The sequence below is a fragment of the Ranitomeya imitator genome, chromosome 4 (genome assembly GCF_032444005.1).
Source record: "Ranitomeya imitator isolate aRanImi1 chromosome 4, aRanImi1.pri, whole genome shotgun sequence".
In the NCBI taxonomy this organism is placed as follows: Eukaryota; Metazoa; Chordata; class Amphibia; order Anura; family Dendrobatidae; genus Ranitomeya; species Ranitomeya imitator.
The window spans coordinates 685,152,976-685,177,391 of NC_091285.1; the positions used below are offsets into that span (position 1 = coordinate 685,152,976).

General features: G+C 44.9%; 1 protein-coding gene across 1 annotated transcript in view; it reads right to left on the reverse strand.

Moving 5' to 3' along the window:
• Positions 1 to 24,416, reverse strand: part of LOC138674696 (uncharacterized) — a 229,635-nt gene that overhangs the window by 62,169 nt on the left and 143,050 nt on the right. Inside the window, exons 4-5 of the mRNA XM_069762512.1 lie at positions 18,255 to 18,368; positions 17,670 to 17,691 (exon numbers count right to left, since the gene is read on the reverse strand). Of these exons, the coding sequence (XP_069618613.1) occupies positions 17,670 to 17,691; positions 18,255 to 18,368 (136 nt within the window). The remainder of the gene's footprint in view (positions 1 to 17,669; positions 17,692 to 18,254; positions 18,369 to 24,416) is intronic.

Genomic DNA, 24,416 nt, shown 5'->3' on the forward strand with positions numbered 1-24,416 from the left:
GGCTGTCAGTAAATCATTTGGCTGATCCTGGCAGCGATGTTCCGCTGGTGGTATGGCGTATACAGTGTGTGTGTGTGTGTGGTGCATATGGCGTATACAGTGTGTGAGTGTGTGTGTGGTGCATACGGCGTATACAGTGTGTGAGTGTGTGTGTGGTGCATACGGCATATACAGTGTGTGTGTGTTTGTGTGGTGCGTAAGGCGTATACATTGTGTCTGTCTGTGTGTGGTGCGACGGTGTTCCACTGGTGGTAACAATCAAGAGGCTGGAACCACCAGCAGATTCCATATTGAGACACCCATCACTTGGGTGTCCCAATATGGCGGTCGGTGAACTTCCGCCACTTGGAATTCTGGGATCCGGACACATCTGCATGGAACAGGATGTGAACACATTACAAGGTAGGTTTATGTATATAGTTGTTGTTTGCTATTGTTTATCTTATTTGCTTGTTATAATTTTGTTTGGTGACTGGACAAGAAGGTGAAAGTAGTTATTATCTAGTATATGATTGTCTAAGGGGCCCTTCCGACTCTCTGTTTGTGTTTCTGTCTGTCTGTCGGCAACTTCCATCACGGAAATCCCGCATCGCTGATTGGTCTCACCAGCTGCCTGTCCTGGCTGCCGTGACCAATCAGCGACGGTCACAGTCCGGCTGAAAATTAGTCCCTCCCTACTCCTCGCAGTCAGTGCCCAGCGCCCGCATACTCCCCTCTAGTCAGCACTCACACAGGGTTAATGCCAGCGTTATCGGACCGCATTATTCCGCGGGTAATGCACTCCGTTAACACTGCTATTAACCCTGCGTCCTCAACTTTTTACTATTGATGCTGCCTATGCAGCATCAATAGTAAAAAGATATCATGTTACAAATAATAAAAAAACAAAAAACCTGCTATTCTCACCTCCCGTAATCTGCCGAGGCGCGCTCGGCTGCCGCCATCTTCCGTTCCCAGAGATGCATTTCGAAATTACCCAGAAGACTTAGCGGTCTCGTGAGACCGCTAAGTCATCTGGGTAATTTCGCAATGCATCATGGGAACGGAAGATGGCGGCAGTCGTGTGCGCATTGCCACAGCTTCGCTGGATCCCGGCGGGTGAGTATATAACTATTTTTTATTTTAATTATTTTTTTTAACAGGGATATGGTGCCCACACTGCTATATACTACGTGGGCTGTGTTATATACTATGTGGGCTGTGTTATATACTGCGTGGGCTGTGCTATATATTACATGGCCAGTGTTTTAAACTGCATGGGCTTTGTTATATACTGTTTGGGCTGTGTTATATACTGCGTGGTCACTGTTATATACTGCGCGGCCTGTATTAACGCATCGGGTATTCTACAATATGTATGTATGTATTTAGCAGCGACATAGTATATAGCACAGGCCACGTAGTATTTGTCTGCTTTATACTACATGGCTCCTATACACTACGTGGCCTGTGCTATATACTATTTATTATTATTATTGTTAATTATTTACAGTATATAGCACCATTAATTCCATGGTGCTGTACATGAGAAAGGAGTTACATACAGGGTTATAGATATCGATTACAGTAAGCAGGTTTACATTGACAGACTGGTACAGAGGGGAGAGGACCCTGTCCTTGCGGACATACTTTCTATGGGATAGTGGGGAAGAGACAGAAGGTAGGGGCGAGGCGTCGGCTCTGGCGGTGGCGAGGCGGCAGAATGGTTATTGAAGGCTGTAGGCTTTCTTGAAGAGATGGGTTTTCAGGTTCCGTCTGAAAGAGCCGAGGGTGGCGGATAGTCGGACGTGTTGAGGCATGGAATTCCGGATGATGGGGGATATTCGGGAGAAATCTTGGAGGCACTTGTGTGAGGAACGAATAAGTGTGGAGGAGAGAAGGAGGTCTTGGGAGGATCGGAGATTACGTGAGGGAAATATTGGGAGTTACTATGTGGCTGCTATATACATACATAGATATTCTAGAATACCCAATGCGTTAGAATCGGGCCACCATCTAGTTAGTTACAATTCTGTATATATGTACATACTGTATGTGTGAGAGGAGACAATGAGCGGCTGGACCAGTGTTCATTACACTGACTATTTTCTGGCTGATATTCTTGTTAAATTTCTGTTATTATTATTGTTATGTTTTTAATTTTTATAATAAAAGATCCACAGGATGTAACACAGGATCAGTAATGTAATGTATGTACACAGTGACTGCACCAGCAGAATAGTGAGTGCAGCTCTGGAGTATAATACAGGAGGTAACTCAGGATCAGTAATGTAATGTATGTACACAGTGACTGCACCAGCAGAATAGTGAGTGCAGCTCTGGAGTATAATACAGGAGGTAACTCAGGATCAGTAATGTAATGTATGTACACAGTGACTGCACCAGCAGAATAGTGAGCGCAGCTCTGGGGTATAATACAGGAGGTAACTCAGGATCAGTAATGTAATGTATGTACACAGTGACTGCACCAGCAGAATAGTGAGTGCAGCTCTGGAGTATAATACAGGAGGTAACTCAGGATCAGTAATGTAATGTATGTACACAGTGACTGCACCAGCAGAATAGTGAGTGCAGCTCTGGAGTATAATACAGGAGGTAACTCAGGATCAGTAATGTAATGTATGTACACAGTGACTGCACCAGCAGAATAATGAGCGCAGCTCTGGGGTATAATACAGGAGATAACTCAGGATCAGTAATGTAATGTATGTACATAGTGACTGCACCAGCAGAATAGTGAGTGCAGCTCTGGGGTATAATACAGGATGTAACACAGGATCAGTAATGTAATGTATGTACACAGTGACTGCACCAGCAGAATAGTGAGCGCAGCTCTGGGGTATAATACAGGAGATAACTCAGGATCAGTAATGTAATGTATGTACACAGTGACTGCACCAGCAGAATAGTGAGTGCAGCTCCGGAGTATAATACAGGATGTAACTCAGGATCAGTAATGTAATGTATGAACACAGTGACTGCACCAGCAGAATAGTGAGTGCAGCTCTGGAGTATAATACAGGATGTAACTCACGATCAGTAATGTAATGTATGTACACAGTGACTGCACCTTCAGAGTAGTGAGTGCAGCTCAGCTGCTGCTCATTGTGTTGATTGTGGGTGCGGTCGCTGCTGAACCTGCTGTGTGCTCCTGAGCTCCAGAGAACCACCATCTCTCCACCCGGGGACCTGCTCTCTCTCTTACCCAGGGAGGGAGTGGGTTTCCTGGGATGAGTGAAGGAGCCAAGTCCCAGGCTTCTGCTTCCCGGACCAGGCTGGCGGGGGGCAGAAGGAACCAGCAACCAGCCTGCACATCAGAGGATTCGGGGGTGAGACGCTCCACCAGAAGTCGCAGCAATGTGGCTCCTACTCCCCCCAGGTCTGCAGAGACCCAGAGAAGCCGCAAGGCTTCCATGGAGGAGAAGCCTGCTAGCGTGCAAGATGGCAGCCCTTCCGGAGGAAAGCTGAGTGCTCACGGAGGTGAGGCCGACCTCACTGAGGAGGTTTGGGCGCTGCAGAGACCCCGGGAGTCTGTGTCCACCTATGCCTCCCGGGTCATGAGCCACCTTCGTGAGTATGAAGATGCTAGCAAGACCTTGAGAAGGCTCCGGGAGGAGCTGCGCTGCACAAGCGCTAAAGCTGCAGGCGCCTCCAGACCCAGGAAGACGCAATTCCAGGCGGAGGTAAAGATTCTGAAGCTTGAAATTAATGACCTGGAGGTAAGAAAAGCATTTATTCGAGAAAAAAGTGGACCATTTAAAGAAAAGCTTATAAATGAAGACAGATTCAGAGAAATGGCTGATAACAGAGAGCAAAGGCAGATGGGGCTGCAGCCTGAGTGCCAGGTGGATGATGATGATGATGAGGAGGAGGATTACCAGCAGAAAGCTCCACCTGGCAGCCCTCTTAGCCACTCTGAGGCCACGTGCAGCGAGCTCCCTGCTGGACAGGCGACAATGACATCTCGTCGCAGTTCTGCTGGCTCTGGGGAGGACAGTGACATCGGCCAGGGAGGGGCGCTAATGGCAGAGATCAAGCTGCTGGAGTCCCCAGTGTGCCTTCAGAACTTCCATCTTGGTGATGATTTACCAGAGGAGGCACCTGGGGGCCAGAAGAAAAAGGCAAAGAAAACCACCAAGCCAAAGCTGCAGGAAGCGGTAAGCTATGTATATGCCCCCCTCCCTGTACCCCCTGAGTCGGCTGCAGGGTCAGCTCGCTGTATAAGCCCCGTTGCCCAGCCCAGCCCGGGTTCTGCTGTGGATCCGGTGCAAAGGCGCGGGGAGATTACAGAGCACGGTAATGAGGCGCAGAGCTCCGTCTCTGCTTGTAGTAGCGGGGACGTAGCAGCAGGTGCATCAGCCGAAAGGCTGGACAGTGAGGGCGGCCCGGCGGCGGGCATGCGATCAGGCCACGATACTGTGGTCCGCTCCTCAGTGGGAGGGGGGAGCGGCCCGGTGTCGGGGGCAGCTCCGGTAGCCTCGGTGCCCCTGAATACTGTTGCCGCTGATCACTTAGTTGAGGGGCGGCGGCAGTGTGAGGGGGTTACCGGGGCTGGGAGTTCCGGTCTTCCCAAAGTCCTATTTTGTGTTGGTGCTGCTGGTCAACAAGATCCTGATGCTAAGGATCAGCGGTGCCCCACAGCAGCTAAAGATCAACGACGCCTGGTAGCAACCATGAAGCAGCGGAAAATATTAACTAATGATGCGGAGGGCACACAAAAAACCAGGGGTGAGGTCACCTCCAGTTCTGTGGAGGAGACTCAGCCCCTTGTGCCTGATGATGCGGAGGCTAAAGTGTCACCCCCTGTTGTCACTGGTCCAGCAGGAGTGAATGTGGTGGTGGGTATGGATGCAGAAAACTCTTTGTCTAGTGGTGTGGTTGCTGGTTTGGTAGAGGGTGAGGGGGTTATGGAGGTGGGTAATGGTGATGCTGATGGTGTGGATGTGGTCACTGGTCCGGTTGCCCCCCCGGTGGTGGCAGCGCCTGTCAGGAGTTATGCCGCTGTCACCTCCGGGGGAAATAGGGCATCCTCCTCGTCTCCGGGCTCTGGGGACGGCATGTTGCAACGGCGTCTCCTGGAGGCTCTAAAGAGGGGGGAGAGATCACTAATAGTAGAGGGTCGAGAGGTTGATCTATCCTTCTGGATAGAGAGGCATGGCCTCGGGGCCTTCCGAGAGCAAAGATGGGGGGATACAGTGTGGTCCCTCCCAACAGCCGGGCCGGGTAGTGTGCGTAGGAATGTGGTCCGTCTTCAGTGGAGGGGCAATGATGCGTGTCCTCCAAGGTCTAAAGTTGTGGAGCTCCTGCTGAGGATGGGCTTTAGTGCGATTGACATCTACGCCTTGATACATCCCTATTCCACACCTAATTTTGATGTCAGCTTTGTTCGGCCGGAGGGGCTTGAGCTCTTCTGGTCGAACTATGAGTTGACAAAAAATGAGCCCGGCTGGCGAGACTTTGCCGTTCAGGTGGTGTCTCGCCAAAACCAAGTCAAGAAAGTGACCGTGATGACTTGTAACGAGTCACTTTCTTGTTATGACATCATGACGTGGCTTGGCCGGTATGGAGAGGTGGTAGAAATGCCAAAGAAAAACCGTGACGAGTTTGGTATCTGGTCAGGGGCCTGGACGTTTATGGTAAAACTTAAGCGTTCAGGTGGTACGGTTGCCCACATACCATCATCTGCCTTCCTGGGTAGGGATCGTATCCTGGTCTTCTACCAGGGGCAACCGAAGCTCTGTCACAAGTGCGGCGACCCCACACACTTCAGCGCAAACTGCACTGTGCAGAAGTGTGCATTGTGTGGGGATATCGGCCATCTTGCTGCATCTTGTGTGGAGATTAGGTGTCACCTGTGTGGTGAGTTAGGTCACCCATTCAGCCGTTGTCCTCGCTCCTTCGCTAATGCAGTCGTGACCCCGGTGGGAGAAAGCCGTGAGGCTGATTCTGCTGGGGAAGGGACTAGCAGGGGTGAGGGAGCTGAGGGGCCAAGGAAGAAAAGCAACAAAAAGACGCCTGCACAGCTAAGGCGTCTAGACAAGCGCAGACAGGATAGGGAGCTGGGCGAGCCTCGTACTACTGGGGCGGCCCCTGTCCTGGATGCCAGTCTTGCTGCTGAGGCCCCGAGGGATGATGAGTTGGATGAGGAGGTCAGGAGGATCCACAGGGAGGAAAGTGCCACTGCCTCAGAGTCCTCCCATTATGAAAGTATGGATGAGGATAATAGGCAGTGGCTAGAGGACAAGCGTAAGCTCGGCACCAAAAAGAAGAGAAAGAAGGGAGATAAAACATCTTCTCCCGCTCTGACCAAGGTACCTAAGGAAGGAAAAACCGACTCCCCTCTGGTTGGTCTTTCTAACCGGTTCCAAGCCCTTGAAAACATCTCTTCCTCTGAGGAGGAAGCTGAGGGTGAGGTTCTGGCTTCGGCGGGGCTCACAGGGGACGCCGAGTCTCCTCCTTCTGGGAATGTAAGATCCTTGGAAGGAGGGACTGGCCCAGAGTCCGGAGACGAGGACGAAAAAAATAAAAAACACGTGGGTATGGATACCTCATTGTCATTAAAGAGGGGGAAGGATTCCTCCTCTGAGGCAGAGGATAAGGGGAGTGGGAAAAAGAAAGCCATCTAACTCAATCACCAGTGATGGCGGTACCCACTCCGTTGACGCTGGCGTCCATTAATGTCGCCAGCATAAAGTCAAATACAGCTAGATTTGCGGCCTTTGATTTTCTCAGCCGGGTTGAAGCTGACATTTTCTTTTTGCAAGAGACCAGGCTGCCAAACATGGCAGATGTGTTTAAAGCTAAGAGGGAGTGGAGACTCGGGTCCTCCTATTGGTCTCTTGCGGCCGAGCCGTATAGCGGAGTGGCGGTCCTTTTTACCGCACCGGTGGAATGCCGACGGGTTATTGAGTTAGAAATGGGGAGGTGCCTGATCTTAGATGTCCTCATGAAGGGACAAGAGCTCCGGCTCATCAACATTTATGGTCCCCAATCTAAGTGGGACCGGAAGTGTCTCTTTATGAGGATCAAGCCCTACCTTTTTACAAGTCGGCAGGTTGTCTTTGGAGGGGACTTCAATGCTGTCACGAGGCCCCGAGATAGAGGAGGTTCCAGAGACAAGCTGACTTATGATAGCGTCGCCCTTAATAGTATAGCTAGTGAGGCTCGCCTGGTGGATGTCCACATTCGGCACACCCCAGGCCACGAGGGGTTCACCTATCATAGAGGTAACTGTAGGTCCAGAATAGATAGGTTTTATTTAAAGGAGGAAGCTGTCTCTTCAGCAGTATCTGTTGTTGAGGTGGAGTTCTCCGACCACTGTTTAATTTTGTTTTCTCTGAATGTTACAGAGACCCTCCGGATGGGAAGAGGCTTTTGGAGGCTCAATTCGTCTCTCTTGGAAGAAGCGGAGATAAGACAGTCCTTTGAGGAATTTCTTCAGAGCCAGGTACCATTACTGGATCTTTGTAGTAGTAAGTCAGAGTGGTGGGAGATGTTTAAGGAAAGGGTGGCGAGATTCTTCCGCCAGCTCTCGAGCCTCAGGAGTCTGAACAGGTACCGTCTGTATCAGGGTCTGAGGAGGAAACTCGAGCATCTTGTCTCAACTGGAGGTAGCCGCGAGGAGATCTCCAGAGTGAAATCTTTGCTTATGAGGTGTCAGTACGATAGACACGCATCTTTGGTTTTTGAGAGGGATTACGGGAAGTACCGCTCGCCCGACCCTTACAGAAACTGCAGGATGTCAGTGAATAGTAAAGTGGTTACAGGACTGGTCGACACTGCGGGGTCCCTGAAACGATCCAGATCAGGGATCCTGGAGGTTGTCAGATCCTTCTACTCGCACCTCTTGGGGAAGAGGGATCTTGATTGGGATAGGATGTCGGCTTTCCTGGCTGAAGCTGTCCCCGAACCAGGGGTAGACCCCTCTCTTGACGTTTTGACAGAAATGATCAGGGAAGAGGAAGTTCAGTTGGCGATTGAAGGGCTTGCCCCCAAAAAAATCGCCTGGTCCAGATGGCTTAACATCTGAATTCTATAAGACCTTTAAGGACGTTTTGGTTCCCCTCTTGACTGAGGTATTCAATGAGTGTCTTTCCTCGGGCACTCTGCCGAAGTCAATGAGGAGGTCTGCTTTGATCATCTTGTCAAAGGGTAAGGACCCGTCTTGCATTGGGAACTGGCGTCCCATAGCGCTTCTCAATGCAGACAGGAAGGTTCTGGCAAAGGTGCTGTTTAATCGGCTGGTGAAATTTGCACCCCGACTCCTTTCGGGGGCCCAGCATTGCTCTGTTCCAGGCCGCAGCACATTTAGTGCTGTGCTCAGTGTCCGAGAGGCAGTGGAGCGGGGTAGGGCTGGTCACTGGAAGGGGTACATGCTGTCACTGGACCAGGCAAAAGCGTTTGATCGGGTTAATCATGAGTACCTCTGGTCCGTCCTTCTGAGATATGGCCTGCCCGGGGGGTTTGTTGATTGGCTTAAGACCTTGTACAGTGGGGCAGAGAGTTTCCCGCTTGTGAATGGTTGGATTGGCAGCTCTTTTGAGGTTGGGTCCGGTGTTCGCCAGGGTTGTCCCTTGAGCCCGCTGCTGTACGTGTTTGCGATTGACCCTCTTCTTAGGAGGGTGGAGCGTGGACCGTTGGCCGGGATCGGGATGGACCGGGCAGCACCGGAGGCCACTCTGAGGGTGGTGGCGTATGCCGATGATGTCACTGTGTTTGTTTCCTCTCATGAGGAGGCAGGGTGGCTGATGTCAGAGGTAGATCGCTACTCGGAGGCATCCGGGTCCAAGATCAACCGGGATAAGTGTGAGAGTCTCTGGCTGGGAGGAGGAGATCCTGGTTTTGATCTCCCGGACACCCTTCCAGGACCCAAAGTCTCTGCAAAAGTCCTTGGCATCGAATTTGGCCAGGGGGATTACCCCAAACAAAATTGGGACAGCAGGCTAGAGATCGCCACTCAGAAGGTGAACCAATGGAAGGGTTGGTCTTTGACCCTAAGGGAAAGGGTAAACCTGATCAAAACTTACCTGCTCCCTTTACTGATTTATCTGGGCAGTGTATGCATCTTGCCGGAATCTCTCTGGACTCGGGTCTACAGTTTGTTCTTCCAACTGTTATGGGGGAATAGACTGAACCTGGTCAAGAGGGAGGTTACTTACCGTACGAGGAGACTAGGAGGGTTGGGTATGGTCAACCCTGTGGTATTCCTTGTGGATACCTTCATTAAGATCAATATCGCAAACCTCTGGAAAGAGAGGGCTCCTCCGTGGGTATTCTCCTGTAGGGGATGGTTTCAGCCTTTCTTCCAGGAATGGGAGACAGGAGGGCAAGTGAAGGATCTTCGCACACCGCATGGACATCTTCCGGCTTACGCTACCTTGGTTCTGAAGGTAATTCGTCGGTGGGGTCTGGGAATGTGGGAGATCAGGACTCTGCCAAGGAAACTCCTTGACAATAGGGTTCTGTTGACCCATTTCCAGAGGCCTCTGGCGCTCAGGGACTGCCCAAGTCGGGATCTTGGGGTGGGTTTGCATCTTTTGAATTCTATCAGGATCCCCTCGAAGTTTTGGGACTTAGCTTGGCGCTGCTTCCATGGGAAACTGTGTGTGAGGGACAATCTGAAGTGTAGGAGCTCTGAGGACAGGAATTGTCCTCGGGAGCATTGTGGTACCTTGCTGGAAAGCATGGACCACTTCCTGCTTCATTGTCCCTTCAACACAGAGGTGTACAACAGGGTGGGCGCCTTCATTGGCTGGTCTCGGCTGGCCGGTCTCTCCTATGCGGAATGGGCCTATGGAGCATTCGGAGACCTTGGTGGTCGGGACCGCTGCACCTTATTTCTAGTTAGCGCAGTGGTTAGGTATCACACGTGGAACGCACGGTGCTTAGTATCGACGCAACGAAAAATCCTCCCAGTGGAAGATGTGTTTAGGACCATACTCGGTGACCTGGTGAAGGTGCGCTCTCTGGAGTATGGGAGACTGGGTGCACGGAGGGCCGCTCTCCTCTGGAGGGGTTTTTCTTTTAGTGTGCCCTAGTCTGGTCATCTCCTTTCCTGGTGGTGGGCTGCTGCTGACACTGTAGATTTTTGTTTTGTTTGATCATTATACAGTGATGTAGGGCTGCAGGCGCCGAACTTGGGCTTCGTGATTTGTAATTATTGTGGTGTGTGCTGCTGTATATAATGTATATATTGTATATAGGGATATAGATTTGGGTGTAGCTGTTAGGTTGGGTGTGGGAAAAGGGGGGAGGTGGGATTATCTTGTGGGACTATGGGACACTGGGTTGTTTGGGGGAAAACTGTCACTGCCTGATCTGGCCTATGGACGTTGGACATGGACTGAGGCATGAGACGCAGGACCAGCTCTCAGGTCAGTGCGGGGGGTTGGGAATGAAGGATAGCTTAGTATTGTATATATTTGTAGTTATTTTATTTTAAAAAAAAAAAAAAAAGTTCATGTATATAGTTTTTGTTTGCCATTGTTTATTTTATTTGTTATTATTATTTTTGTTTGGTGACCGGACCAGAAGGTCAAAGTAGTTATTCTGTATATACTGTATAATATGTGTGAGAGGAGAGAATGAGCGGCTGGACCAGTGTTCAGTATACTGTTTATTTTCTGGCTAATATTTTTGTTATGTTTTCTGCTATTATTATTGTTATGTTTTTCATTTTTATAATAAAAGATCTACAGGATGTAACTCAGGATCAGTAATGTAATGTATGTACACAGTGACTGCACCAGCAGAATAGTGAGCGCAGCTCTGGAGTATAATACAGGATGTAACTCAGGATCAGTAATGTAATGTATGTACACAGTGACAGCACCAACAGAATAGTGAGTGCAGCTCTGGAGTATAATACAGGAGGTAACTCAGGATCAGTAATGTAATGTATGTACACAGTGACTGCACCAGCAGAATAGTGAGTGCAGCTCTGGGGTATAATACAGGAGGTAACTCAGGATCAGTAATGTAATGTATGTACATAGTGACTGCACCAGCAGAATAGTGAGTGCAGCTCTGGGGTATAATACAGGATGTAACACAGGATCAGTAATGTAATGTATGTACACAGTGACTGCACCAGCAGAATAGTGAGTGCAGCTCTGGGGTATAATACAGGATGTAACTCAGGATCAGTAATGTAATGTACAGTGGGGCAAAAAAGTATTTAGTCAGTCAGCAATAGTGCAAGTTCCACCACTTAAAAAGATGAGAGGCGTCTGTAATTTACATCATAGGTAGACCACAACTATAGGAGACAAACTGAGAAAAAAAAATCCAGAAAATCACATTGTCTGTTTTTTTTAACAATTTATTTGCATATTATGGTGGAAAATAAGTATTTGGTCAGAAACAAAATTTCATCTCAATACTTTGTAATATATCCTTTGTTGGCAATGACAGAGGTCAAACGTTCTCTGTAAGTCTTCACAAGGTTGCCACACACTGTTGTTGGTATGTTGGCCCATTCCTCCATGCAGATCTCCTCTAGAGCAGTGATGTTTTTGGCTTTTCGCTTGGCAACACGGACTTTCAACTCCCTCCAAAGGTTTTCTATAGGGTTGAGATCTGGAGACTGGCTAGGCCACTCCAGGACCTTGAAATGCTTCTTACGAAGCCACTCCTTCGTTGCCCTGGCGGTGTGCTTTGGATCATTGTCATGTTGAAAGACCCAGCCACGTTTCATCTTCAATGCCCTTGCTGATGGAAGGAGGTTTGCACTCAAAATCTCACGATACATGGCCCCATTCATTCTTTCATGTACCCGGATCAGCCGTCCTGGCCCCTTTGCAGAGAAACAGCCCCAAAGCATGATGTTTCCACCACCATGCTTTACAGTAGGTATGGTGTTTGATGGATGCAACTCAGTGTTCTTTTTCCTCCAAACACAACAAGTTGTGTTTCTACCAAACAGTTCCAGTTTGGTTTCATCAGACCATAGGACATTCTCCCAAAACTCCTCTGGATCATCCAAATGCTCTCTAGCAAGCTTCAGACGGGCCCGGACATGTACTGGCTTAAGCAGTGGGACACGTCTGGCACTGCAGGATCTGAGTCCATGGTGGCGTAGTGTGTTACTTATGGTAGGCCTTGTTACATTGGTCCCAGCTCTCTGCAGTTCATTCACTAGGTCCCCCCGCGTGGTTCTGGGATTTTTGCTCACCGTTCTTGTGATCATTCTGACCCCACGGGGTGGGATTTTGCGTGGAGCCCCAGATCGAGGGAGATTATCAGTGGTCTTGTATGTCTTCCATTTTCTAATTATTGCTCCCACTGTTGATTTCTTCACTCCAAGCTGGTTGGCTATTGCAAATTCAGTCTTCCCAGCCTGGTACAGGGTTACAATTTTGTTTCTGGTGTCCTTTGACAGCTCTTTGGTCTTCACCATAGTGGAGTTTGGAGTCAGACTGTTTGAGGGTGTGCACAGGTGTCTTTTTATACTGATAACAAGTTTAAACAGGTGCCATTACTACAGGTAATGAGTGGAGGAAAGAGGAGACTCTTAAAGAAGAAGTTACAGGTCTGTGAGAGCCAGAAATCTTGATTGTTTGTTTCTGACCAAATACTTATTTTCCACCATAATATGCAAATAAATTGTTAAAAAAACAGACAATGTGATTTTCTGGATTTTTTTTCTCAGTTTGTCTCCCATAGTTGAGGTCTACCTATGATGTAAATTACAGACGCCTCTCATCTTTTTAAGTGGTGGAACTTGCACTATTGCTGACTGACTAAATACTTTTTTGCCCCACTGTATGTACACAGTGACTGCACCAGCAGAATAGTGAGTGCAGCTCTGGAGTATAATACAGGATGTAACTCAGGATCAGTAATGTAATGTATGTACACAGTGACTGCACCAGCAGAATAGTGAGCGCAGCTCTGGAGTATAATACAGGATGTAACTCAGGATCAGTAATGTAATGTATGTACACAGTGACAGCACCAGCAGAATAGTGAGTGCAGCTCTGGAGTATAACACAGGTGGTAACTCAGGATCAGTAATGTAATGTATGTACACAGTGACTGCACCAACAGAATAGTGAGTGCAGCTCTGGGGTATAATACAGGATGTAACTAAGGATCAGTAATGTTATGTATGTACACAGTGACTGCACCAGCAGAATAGTGAGTGCAGCTCTGGGGTATAATACAGCATGTAACTCAGGGTCAGTAATGTAATGTATGTACACAGTGACTGCACCAGCAGAATAGTGAGTGCAGCTCTGGGGTATAATACAGGATGTAACTCAGGGTCAGTAATGTAATGTATGTACACAGTGACTGCACCAGCAGAATAGTGGATGCAGCTCTGGAGTATAATACAGGATGTAACTCAGGATCAGTAATGTAATGTATGTACACAGTGACTGCACCAGCAGAATAGTGAGTGCAGCTCTGGAGTATAATACAGAATGTAACTCAGGATCAGTAATGTAATGTATGTACACAGTAACTGCACCAGCAGAATAGTGAGTGCAGCTCTGGGGTATAATACAGGAGGTAACTCAGGATCAGTAATGTAATGTATGTTCACAGTGACTGCACCAGCAGAATAGTGAGTGCAGCTCTGGAGTATAATACAGGAGGTAACTCAGGATCAGTAATGTAATGTATGTACACAGTGACTGCACCAGCAGAATAGTGAGTGCAGCTCTGGGGTATAATACAGGATGTAACTCAGGATCAGTAATGTAATGTATGTACACAGTGACTGCACCAGCAGAATAGTGAGTGCAGCTCTGGAGTATAATACAGGAGGTAACTCAGGATCAGTAATGTAATGTATGTACACAGTGACTGCACCAGCAGAATAGTGAGTGCAGCTCTGGGGTATAATACAGGATGTAACTCAGGATCAGTAATGTAATGTATGTTCACAGTGACTGCACCAGCAGAATAGTGAGTGCAGCTCTGGAGTATAATACAGGAGGTAACTCAGGATCAGTAATGTAATGTATGTACACAGTGACTGCACCAGCAGAATAGTGAGTGCAGCTCTGGGGTATAATACAGGATGTAACTCAGGATCAGTAATGTAATGTATGTACACAGTGACTGCACCAGCAGAATAGTGAGTGCAGCTCTGGAGTATAATACAGGATGTAACTCAGGATCAGTAATGTAATGTATGTACACAGTGACTGCACCAGCAGAATAGTGAGTGCAGCTCTGGAGTATAATACAGGATGTAACTAAGGATCAGTAATGTTATGTATGTACACAGTGACTGCACCAGCAGAATAGTGAGTGCAGCTCTGGGGTATAATACAGCATGTAACTCAGGGTCAGTAATGTAATGTATGTACACAGTGACTGCACCAGCAGAATAGTGAGTGCAGCTCTGGGGTATAATACAGGATGTAACTCAGGGTCAGTAATGTAATGTATGTACACAGTGACTGCACCAGCAGAATAGTGGATGCAGCTCTGGAGTATAATACAGGATGTAACTCAGGATCAGTAATGTAATGTATGTACACAGTGACTGCACCAGCAGAATAGTGAGTGCAGCTCTGGAGTATAATACAGAATGTAACTCAGGATCAGTAATGTAATGTATGTACACAGTAACTGCACCAGCAGAATAGTGAGTGCAGCTCTGGGGTATAATACAGGAGGTAACTCAGGATCAGTAATGTAATGTATGTTCACAGTGACTGCACCAGCAGAATAGTGAGTGCAGCTCTGGAGTATAATACAGGAGGTAACTCAGGATCAGTAATGTAATGTATGTACACAGTGACTGCACCAGCAGAATAGTGAGTGCAGCTCTGGGGTATAATACAGGATGTAACTCAGGATCAGTAATGTAATGTATGTACACAGTGACTGCACCAGCAGAATAGTGAGTGCAGCTCTGGAGTATAATACAGGAGGTAACTCAGGATCAGTAATGTAATGTATGTACACAGTGACTGCACCAGCAGAATAGTGAGTGCAGCTCTGGGGTATAATACAGGATGTAACTCAGGATCAGTAATGTAATGTATGTTCACAGTGACTGCACCAGCAGAATAGTGAGTGCAGCTCTGGAGTATAATACAGGAGGTAACTCAGGATCAGTAATGTAATGTATGTACACAGTGACTGCACCAGCAGAATAGTGAGTGCAGCTCTGGGGTATAATACAGGATGTAACTCAGGATCAGTAATGTAATGTATGTACACAGTGACTGCACCAGCAGAATAGTGAGTGCAGCTCTGGAGTATAATACAGGATGTAACTCAGGATCAGTAATGTAATGTATGTACACAGTGACTGCACCAGCAGAATAGTGAGTGCAGCTCTGGAGTATAATACAGGATGGGTATCAATGGTCAGCAATATACCTGTGTAAACAGAGGATGTACTGATGACAATAATTTAAATAGTCTTGTATAAATGATTGTAAGAAACCTGCACAGTAAATACAAGATAAATAGACAGATAATAGATAGATAATAGATTAATAATAGATAGATTATAGAAAAAACAAAATAGAGAACAGTACCTAAAAAAAGGTAAAGGTTGGGTGCAGAGCTTCATAGGAACATACCAGTCCTTATAGTAGAGAAAATGAGGAAGCAGCACACCAAAATTTTAGTGCAAAAAAGCTACCGTATTTTAATGGCCCATTTGTGCGACGTTTTGGCTCTGAGTGTCAGCCATTTCTAGTTTTGAAGAAGGCTCACACACACAGCCGAAACATCACACAAATGGGCCATTAAAATAGCTTTTTTGCACTAAATTTTTGGTGTGCTGCTTCCTCATTTTCTCTACTATTTGGAGTAGATAGATAATAGATAGATACTAGATAACAGATAACAGATGATAGTTAGATATATAGATGTTAGTGACACACACACTTATACAGTTGTGCTAAAACGCTTAAATATCCCGGCAGAATTTTTGCTTTCTTGGCCTTTTTTTCAGAGATTATGAATGATAACCGCAAAGCTTTTCCTCCACTCATGGTTAGTTCTTTGGTGAAGCCATTTATTGTCAGACTACTGTGTTTTCTCATTTTAAATCATAATGACAACCCAAAACATCCAAGTGATCCTGATCAAAGGTTCACATACCCCATTTCTTAATACCGTGTATTGCCCCTCTAACATCAATAACAGCTTGAAGTTTTCTGTGGTAGTTGTGGATGAGGTTCTTTATTTTCTCAGATGGTAAAGCTGTCCACTCTTCTTGGCAGTAAGCCTCCACTTCCTGCAAATTTCTGGGCTGTATGGCATGAACTGCGCGCTTGAGATCTCCCCAGAGTGGCTCAATGATATTGAGGTCAGGAGACTGAGATGGCTGCTCCAGAACCTTCACTTTGTTCTGCTGTTGCCAATCACCGGTCAACTTGGCCTTGTGTTTTGGATCATTGTCATGTTGGAACGTCCAAGTACGTCGTATGCATAGCGTCTGGGATGATGATTGCAAATTTGCCTCCAGTATTTGCTGATAATGTGCTACATTTATCTTTCATTGCACTTTGACCAAGTTTCTAGTGCCTTCGTAGCTCACACATCCCCAAAACATCAGCGATCCACCACTGTGCTGTACAGTAGGAATGGTGTTCCTTTCATCATAGGCCTTGTTGACGTCTCTCCAAATGTAATGTTTATGGTTGTGGCCAAAAAAATTCAATTTTGTTCTCATCACTCAAAATTACCTTGTTCAAGAAGTTTTGAGGCTTGTCTCTGTGCTGTTTTGTGTATTGTAGGCGAGATACTTTGTGGCATTTGTGCAGTAATGTCTTTCTTCTGGCGACTCGACCATACAGCCCATTTTTCTTTAAGTGCCTCCTTATTGTGCATCTTGAAACAGCCACACTTCTAGTTTTCAGAGTCCTGTATTTCAGCTGATATTATTTGTGGATTTTTTGTTGCATCCCAAATAATTTTCCTGGCAGTTGTGGACGACATTTTTGTTGGTCTACCTGACTGTGGTTTTGTTTTTACACAGCCCCTGATTTTACATTTGTTAATCACAGTTTGAACACTTCTGACTGGCATTATCAATTCCTTGGATATCTTTTTGTATCCCTTTCCTGTTTTATACAATTCAACTACCTTTTTCCGTAGCTCCATTGACCATTCTTTTGCTTTCCCCATGACTCACAATCCAGAAACGTCAGTGGCTGGATGAAAGATGCAAGAGTCTGTCTGGATCCCAGAAACTCACTCAGTTTTTATGCACACACACTGATTACAAGCAAACAGGTCACAGGTGAGGCTGTTACCTTTAGTAGTCATGCAAACTCACTTGTGTCAACTTCTGTGCATGTTATCAGGCCAAAATCACCAGGGTATATGAACTTTTGATCAGGGTCATTTGGATGTTTTGGGTTGTCATTATGATTTATAAAGAGAAAACACAGTAGTTTGACAATAAATGGCTTCACCCAACCACTAACCATGAGTGGAGAAATAGTTTTGGTGTTATCATTCATATTATCTGAAAAAAGGCCAAGAAAGCAACAATTCTGCCGGGGTATGTAAACTTTTGAGCACAACTGTGTGTGTGTATATATATATATATATATATATATATATATATATATATATATATATATATATATATATATATATATATATATATATATATATATATATATGGATAACATAGATAGAGAGATAATAAATAGATCACGAATAGATAGTTATAGATAGATAAATACCTAATATTGCTCCTCTTTTCATCTGTATATTAAAATAAAAATGATAGGCTGTGAAACATTATCAGAGTTTCTTTATAATTAAAAAAAAATAACAAGTAGAGATAAATAATTACACTACATCTATATAATTTTAGTAAATACGTTCCTAAAGTACTGTGGTAGAGTTATATAATTTTTATCAATCCATCAGGACATGACAATATTGGACAAATAAGGACTGCATTGGTGCCAAGGTCCAATCTGTATTTTTGCTAACAAGAGAAAATATTAAAAGTTTCATAGTTTCTAGTCCTAAACAAGACATGTGGTTATTAATTCTTTATTTTACAAAGTTCTGAAGATAAACCAAACTCAACAAAATAGCATTATGTGAAGCAGAATTAATGGTGAAGATCTATAGACGTCTTCTGAGAGTCTCGCCCCTTTAGCCTTTATGTGAAAGTTTCTACTTTCTAAACTATGCCACTTGGTCTCTTTATGTCAAATATCTTTTAAATTAAAATTCATTAAAAAAATCCCCCCCCCCTTAATGTAATGACTCCAATACTGTATATCCTTCATAGAGAAAATAATTAGATTTCTCACCTTTTCTTGCTTTTAAACAAATGATGAATAGAACTAAAAATGAAAGGACAGCAAAGAGAGCAAACAAAGCCAAAATTACTGCCTGGAGCCAGAGGGTTAACGGTTCAACCTTGTCTGCAAAATAAAAAGGACATAACTAGAAGTATCAGACATACAGGACGATGAGGTCCAAATGCAGAATAGAAAATTATTAAAATTTTTGCAAACATTGTTAATATCAAAAAAGTCAATAGTTCTTCAGTTACTGGAAGGCTAACTTACTCAGATCCCCAAAGTTAGATAAAACATATTCTAAACTATTAACTGTATATTTAGATTAAAATCACTAACAATAGTCACTGTGTACAACTAAGAACAAAATACAATTTTTACATCTAACATACTAAGATTATTATACTACCACCTCAAAAACAGACAAAACTAACTGCTTCTATGAACAAGAACATATATACTATAATACTGCCTCTATGTACAAGAATATAACTACTATAATACTGCTCCTATGTACAAGAATATAACTACTACAATACTGCCTCTATGTACAAGAATATAACTACTATAATACTGCTCCTATGTACAAGAATATAATTACTATAATACTGCTCCCTATGTACAAGAATATAACTACTATAATACTGCTCCTATGTACAAGAATATAACTACTATAATACTGCTCCTGTGTACAAGAATATAACTACTATAATACTGCTCCTATGTACAAGAATATAACTACTACAATACTGCCTCTATGTACAAGAATATAACTACTATAATACTGCTCCTATGTACAAGAATATAATTACTATAATACTGCCTCTATGTACAAGAATATAACTACTATAATACTGCTCCTATGTACAAGAATATAACTACTATAATACTGCTCCTATGTACAAGAATATAACTACTACAATACTGCCTCTATGTACAAGAATATAACTACTATAATACTGCTCCTATGTACAAGAATATAACTACTACAATACTGCCTCTATGTACAAGAATATAACTACTATAATACTGCTCCTATGTACAAGAATATAATTACTATAATACTGCCTCTATGTACAAGAATATAACTACTATAATACTGCTCCTATGTACAAGAATATAACTACTATAATACTGCTCCCTATGTACAAGAATATAACTACTATAATACTGCCTCTATGTACAAGAATATAACTACTATAATACTGCTCCTATGTACAAGAATATAATTACTATAATACTGCCCCTATGTACAAGAATATAACTACTATAATACTGCTCCTATGTACAAGAATATAACTACTATAATACTGCTCCCTATGTACAAGAATATAACTACTATAATACTGCCCCTATGTACAAGAATATAACTACTATAATACTGCTCCTATGTACAAGAATATAACTACTATAATACTGCCCCTATGTACAAGAATATAACTACTATAATACTGCTCCTGTGTACAAGAATATAACTACTATAATACTGCTCCTATGTACAAGAATATAACTACTATAATACTGCTCCCTATGTACAAGAATATAACTACTATAATAGTAGTTATATTCTTGTGCATAGGGGGCATTATTATAGTAGTTATATTCTTGTATATAGGAGCAGTATTATAGTAGGTATATTCTTGTACATAGGAGCAGTATTATAGTAGGTATATTCTTGTACATAGGGGCAGTATTATAGTAGTTATATTCTTGTACATAGGAGCAGTATTATAGTAGTTATCTTCTTGTACATAGGGGCAGTATTATAGTAGGTATATTCTTGTACATAGGAGCAGTATTATAGTAGTTATATTCTTGTACATAGGAGCAGTATTATATTAGTTATATTCTTGTACATAGGGGGCAATTTTTATTTTAAAAACCAAACATAAATACAATTATAATAAAAACAAAAATCACCCAGAATTACAAGAATTACAAAACACAATTCACTTTGGTCATATATACACAAGTACTAAATAATCAGATCATATTGATACATAAATTAAAGTGTCCACACCTGGAGGTAGAAGAAAATTAAACAAAAAAAAAGTCATATCATATTTTCTAACTGAATTTTACATTCCTCCATAACTTAATATTTCTCGGACTCCTTCCAACTTCTAGCGATTTTATCCACCGGAGTTCTTACATAACCTGAGCAGCCGCAGCGGTGTGATCGAACAGCTCATTGTGCAGTGACACCCGGGTTCTCATGTGCCAATGATAGTATTTGACGACGCTTATTATAATGTACATCGTCTCTCTGTCGATGTTACTAACAGTGGAGGGGACACCATAGATAATGTCAGGATACTTTAGAGTCCGCAGTCTGGGAATTTTTAGATTAGCTGACACTTCCTCCCAGATCTTCCTCCCTCCCCAGCAATCACATATAAAGTGCTCCATAGTCTCCTCCTGCTGACAACCAAGGGGACAATTCCTATCAGAGACACTCAAGTGTTTCAGGTTCCCCCTGACAAAGAGCCGACCATGCAGTGAAAGCCAAGTGACATCAAACAGTTTAGGAGGAAGTCTTTTCCCGTTTAGGAACCTAAGGCTTTCCTGCAGGGTGGTGGTGACACAATCTCTCAGTGCCAGTGGAGAGTAAAAGAAAGTCCTACATACATGAGCATATAGGTCTCTTCTCTGACTGCTCTCAATGTAAGACTTCTCCAGTCCCCACCTCCTAACACACTTCAGACCATAGTCCAGATACTGGGGGAGGTGGTCACCTGTCCATCTCCTCCTCTTGAGACTGCCGCCTCGCACCCAAGATTCTGCAAAAGGCAATATCCAGTACCTGATACTATTTACCCACAGGGAGCTACTGTTTGAGTCCATGTTCCCAAAATTTACCTTTAGAAACAAGGAGTCAAAGAAAACCCTTGGATTCAACATATCCAGCCCACCATCTCTCCGCTGTAGGTACGTTATTCCCCTCTTTATTAGGTTCAACCTATTCCCCCACAAGAGCTAGAAGAACAGGCTGAAGAGCCTCACTGAGAAAGATTCTGGCAAAGGGAAAATGACAGAGACATACAAGAAAACAGGGACCAGATAAGTCTTCAACATTGCGACCCTTTCTCTGTAGGTCAGCCTCCAGTTCTTCCATAGCTGAACCTTTGCATTTCCGGCTTCCAATTTCTCCTCCCAATTTAGCGTGGCATTATCATCCCTCCCAAATTTAACCCCTAGGATCTTAATATGGGTGGAGGCTTTAGCAAACTGCAGCAGATCATAGCTGGGATCAGTATCTAATGTCCACAGAGCTTGACTCTTCTCAAGGTTGACCAGAGACCCGGAGGCCTCTGAGTAACTTCTGATAGACGCAGATAACATCTGCACCTCTTGAGGATTAGAGATCACCAACGTCACATCATCCGCATAGGCAACAACATTCAGAGGCTGGCAATGGGGGACCGGCACCCCCTGAAAATCACACTCCTGCAGTGACCTCAGAAACGGGTCTAGGGCAAAAACATACAGGAGAGGACTCAGTGGGCAACCCTGTCTCACCCCTGCCTCAACTCCAAAAGTGTCACCCTGCCAACCATTAATCAGAGGAAAGCTCACCGCCTCTCTGTACAATGTCTTCAGCCAATCCACAAATTGTCCTGGAATACCGTACTTTGACAAAGTGGCCCACAGATAGTCATGATCAACCCTGTCAAAGGCTTTAGCCTGGTCCAGACTAACAATATATTTCCCACACCGCAGGGCTTTACATCTCTCAAACATCTCCCGTATAGAGATGACTGCTCCAGAGATGTTCCGCCCTTTTACTGTGCCAAACTGAGAGCCTGCCAACAGTGCTGGGGACAAACAGACTAATCTAGAAAACAGGATCTTTGCTAGAATCTTCCTGTCCACATTCAAGAGGGCAATCGGCCTCCAGTTCTTGATGTCGCTTGGCTCTTTACCTTTAGACAGCAGAATCAACGAGGACACTCTCATGGATGGAGGCATCAGGTGATTTTCTAGACAACTTTTATACACATCCACGAGGATTGGAGCCAGGAGGTCTCTGAATTTCCTATAAAATTCTGCTGTTATGCCATCTGGACCTGGTGCCTTCTTCAGATGTAATTTATCAATAGCCTCCTTAACTTCCTCCACCGTTAACTCTGCTGTCAAAGGAGAAAAGTCCAGATCATTAGTATCAGGCGCAGGAGTTGCCTCCAAGAATTGAGCCATCTTATCTTTATCCAAAACTTTCCTCTGAAACAAGTCAGCATAGTAAGATCTCACCACCTCCAGGATACCCTCCCGTGAATCCTGCAATACACCCTGGAAGTCAGTGAGACCCGTGACCATTTTTTTACTACCCTCTCCCTGCAATTCTCAAAGGGATCAGGGGCCCCTAAGGACCCATAATCCCGTTCAAGAACCAGGGAGGTATACCTACTATACTGATACTGCCTTATCTCAGATTTCAGTCGGTCTATCTTCACTTTGTCATCCCCGCCTGCCGAATATAGTGACTCCAATTCTTTATGCAGCTTTAGGTACTAGCTGTACTTATTCCTCCCTTTATTAACTGACAGTCTCTTTAAAAGGGATCTGATATCCTCCTTGACGTCCTCCCACCAGTCGGTCATGTTGTCATAGAAGTCAACCCTATCTAGATGAAGCTGGATAAGGGAGTAGACATGACTCTGAACATAAGCATCATCCAGGAGACTGGAATTGAGCTTCCACAACCCTCTACCGATCTCCGGACGGTTAGAGGTCCCCAGACAGAAGCACAAGGCGAGGTGATCAGAGTAAGGGACGACCTTCTCACCCAGGGTGTCGACAGCCTCAGTAGGACTCACAAAAGCAAAATCTATCCTACTGCTCCTGTTGGAACATGAATATGTGAATTTTGGCTGTCGACCTCCCTGTGCGAAAACGTCAGTCAGTCCAGCCTGCATTATAATGTTATGTAGGACCTTCCCGTCCCTGGTCACTGTCCTGCCCGAGGAACTGTCACCTGACGTCAGTATGGCGTTAAAGTCCCCTGCCATCACCACCGGAAGAGAAGTGAAGAGGTATGGCTTAATGTTATTAAATAGCTGAATCCTGTCAGTCACTGTCTGTGGCCCATAGATGTTAATAAGCCGGAGTCGCCTCCCATGAATAGTGACTTCCAGGACCAAACATCTTCCCATGACCACCTCCGTCATCCTATGCACAGTCACATCATTGGTGTTAAACAGGACAGCGACTCCGGCGTAAGGCTCCACAGCCAGTGACCAGAAAGAAGGACCGCACCGCCATTCCCTCTCAGCCTCTCTCATAAGCCCCAGAGATGTCAGTCGTGTCTCTTGCAGGAAAATGACATCGGTGTCCAGATGTGTGAGATGTTCATACTAGGGTTAAGCGACCTTTACTTTTATAGGATCGGGTCGGGTTTCACGAAACCCGACTTTTTCAAAAGTCGGGTCGAGTGAAATCAGCCGATCCTATAAAAAAGACGGGGTCGGGGTCGGCCGAAACCTGAAACCCAATGCAGTGCATTGGGTTTCCATGGTTCCCAGGGTCTGAAGGAGCGGAAACTCTCCTTCAGGCCCTGCGATCCATATTTTAGTGTAAAATAAAGTATTAAAATAAAAAATATCGCAATACTTACCCTCTGACGCACCCTGGTACTAACCAGGAACCTTCCTTCCTTAGAATCAGCCTTCCAGGACCTTGCGGTGACGTAGCGGTGACGTCGCGGCTTGTGATTGGTCGCGCGAGCGGTCACATTGGTGGCCGCGTGGCCAATCACAAGCCGCGACTTCACCGCAAGGTCGTGGAAGGCTGATTCTAAGGAAGGAAGGTTCCCGGTTAGTACCAGGGCGCATCAGAGGGTAAGTATTGCAATATTTTTTATTTTAATTCTTTATTTTACACTTAAATCTGAATTCCGATACCAATTCCCGATATCTTAAACATATCGGGAATCGGTATCGGAATTCCGATTCTAGATTCAAAAGATCGCCGACTTCATGGCCGACCCCACACAGGGGTCGGGTCGGGTTTCATGAAACCCGACCTTGCCAAAAGTCGGCGACTTTTGAAAATTTTCGACGCGTTTCGCTCAACCCTAGTTCATACACCACATGTCTCGTCCTCCTTGCCTTAATGCTATTGACATTACTTGATGTTAGTGTTAATGAGAACCCCGCCATCACAACACAATAG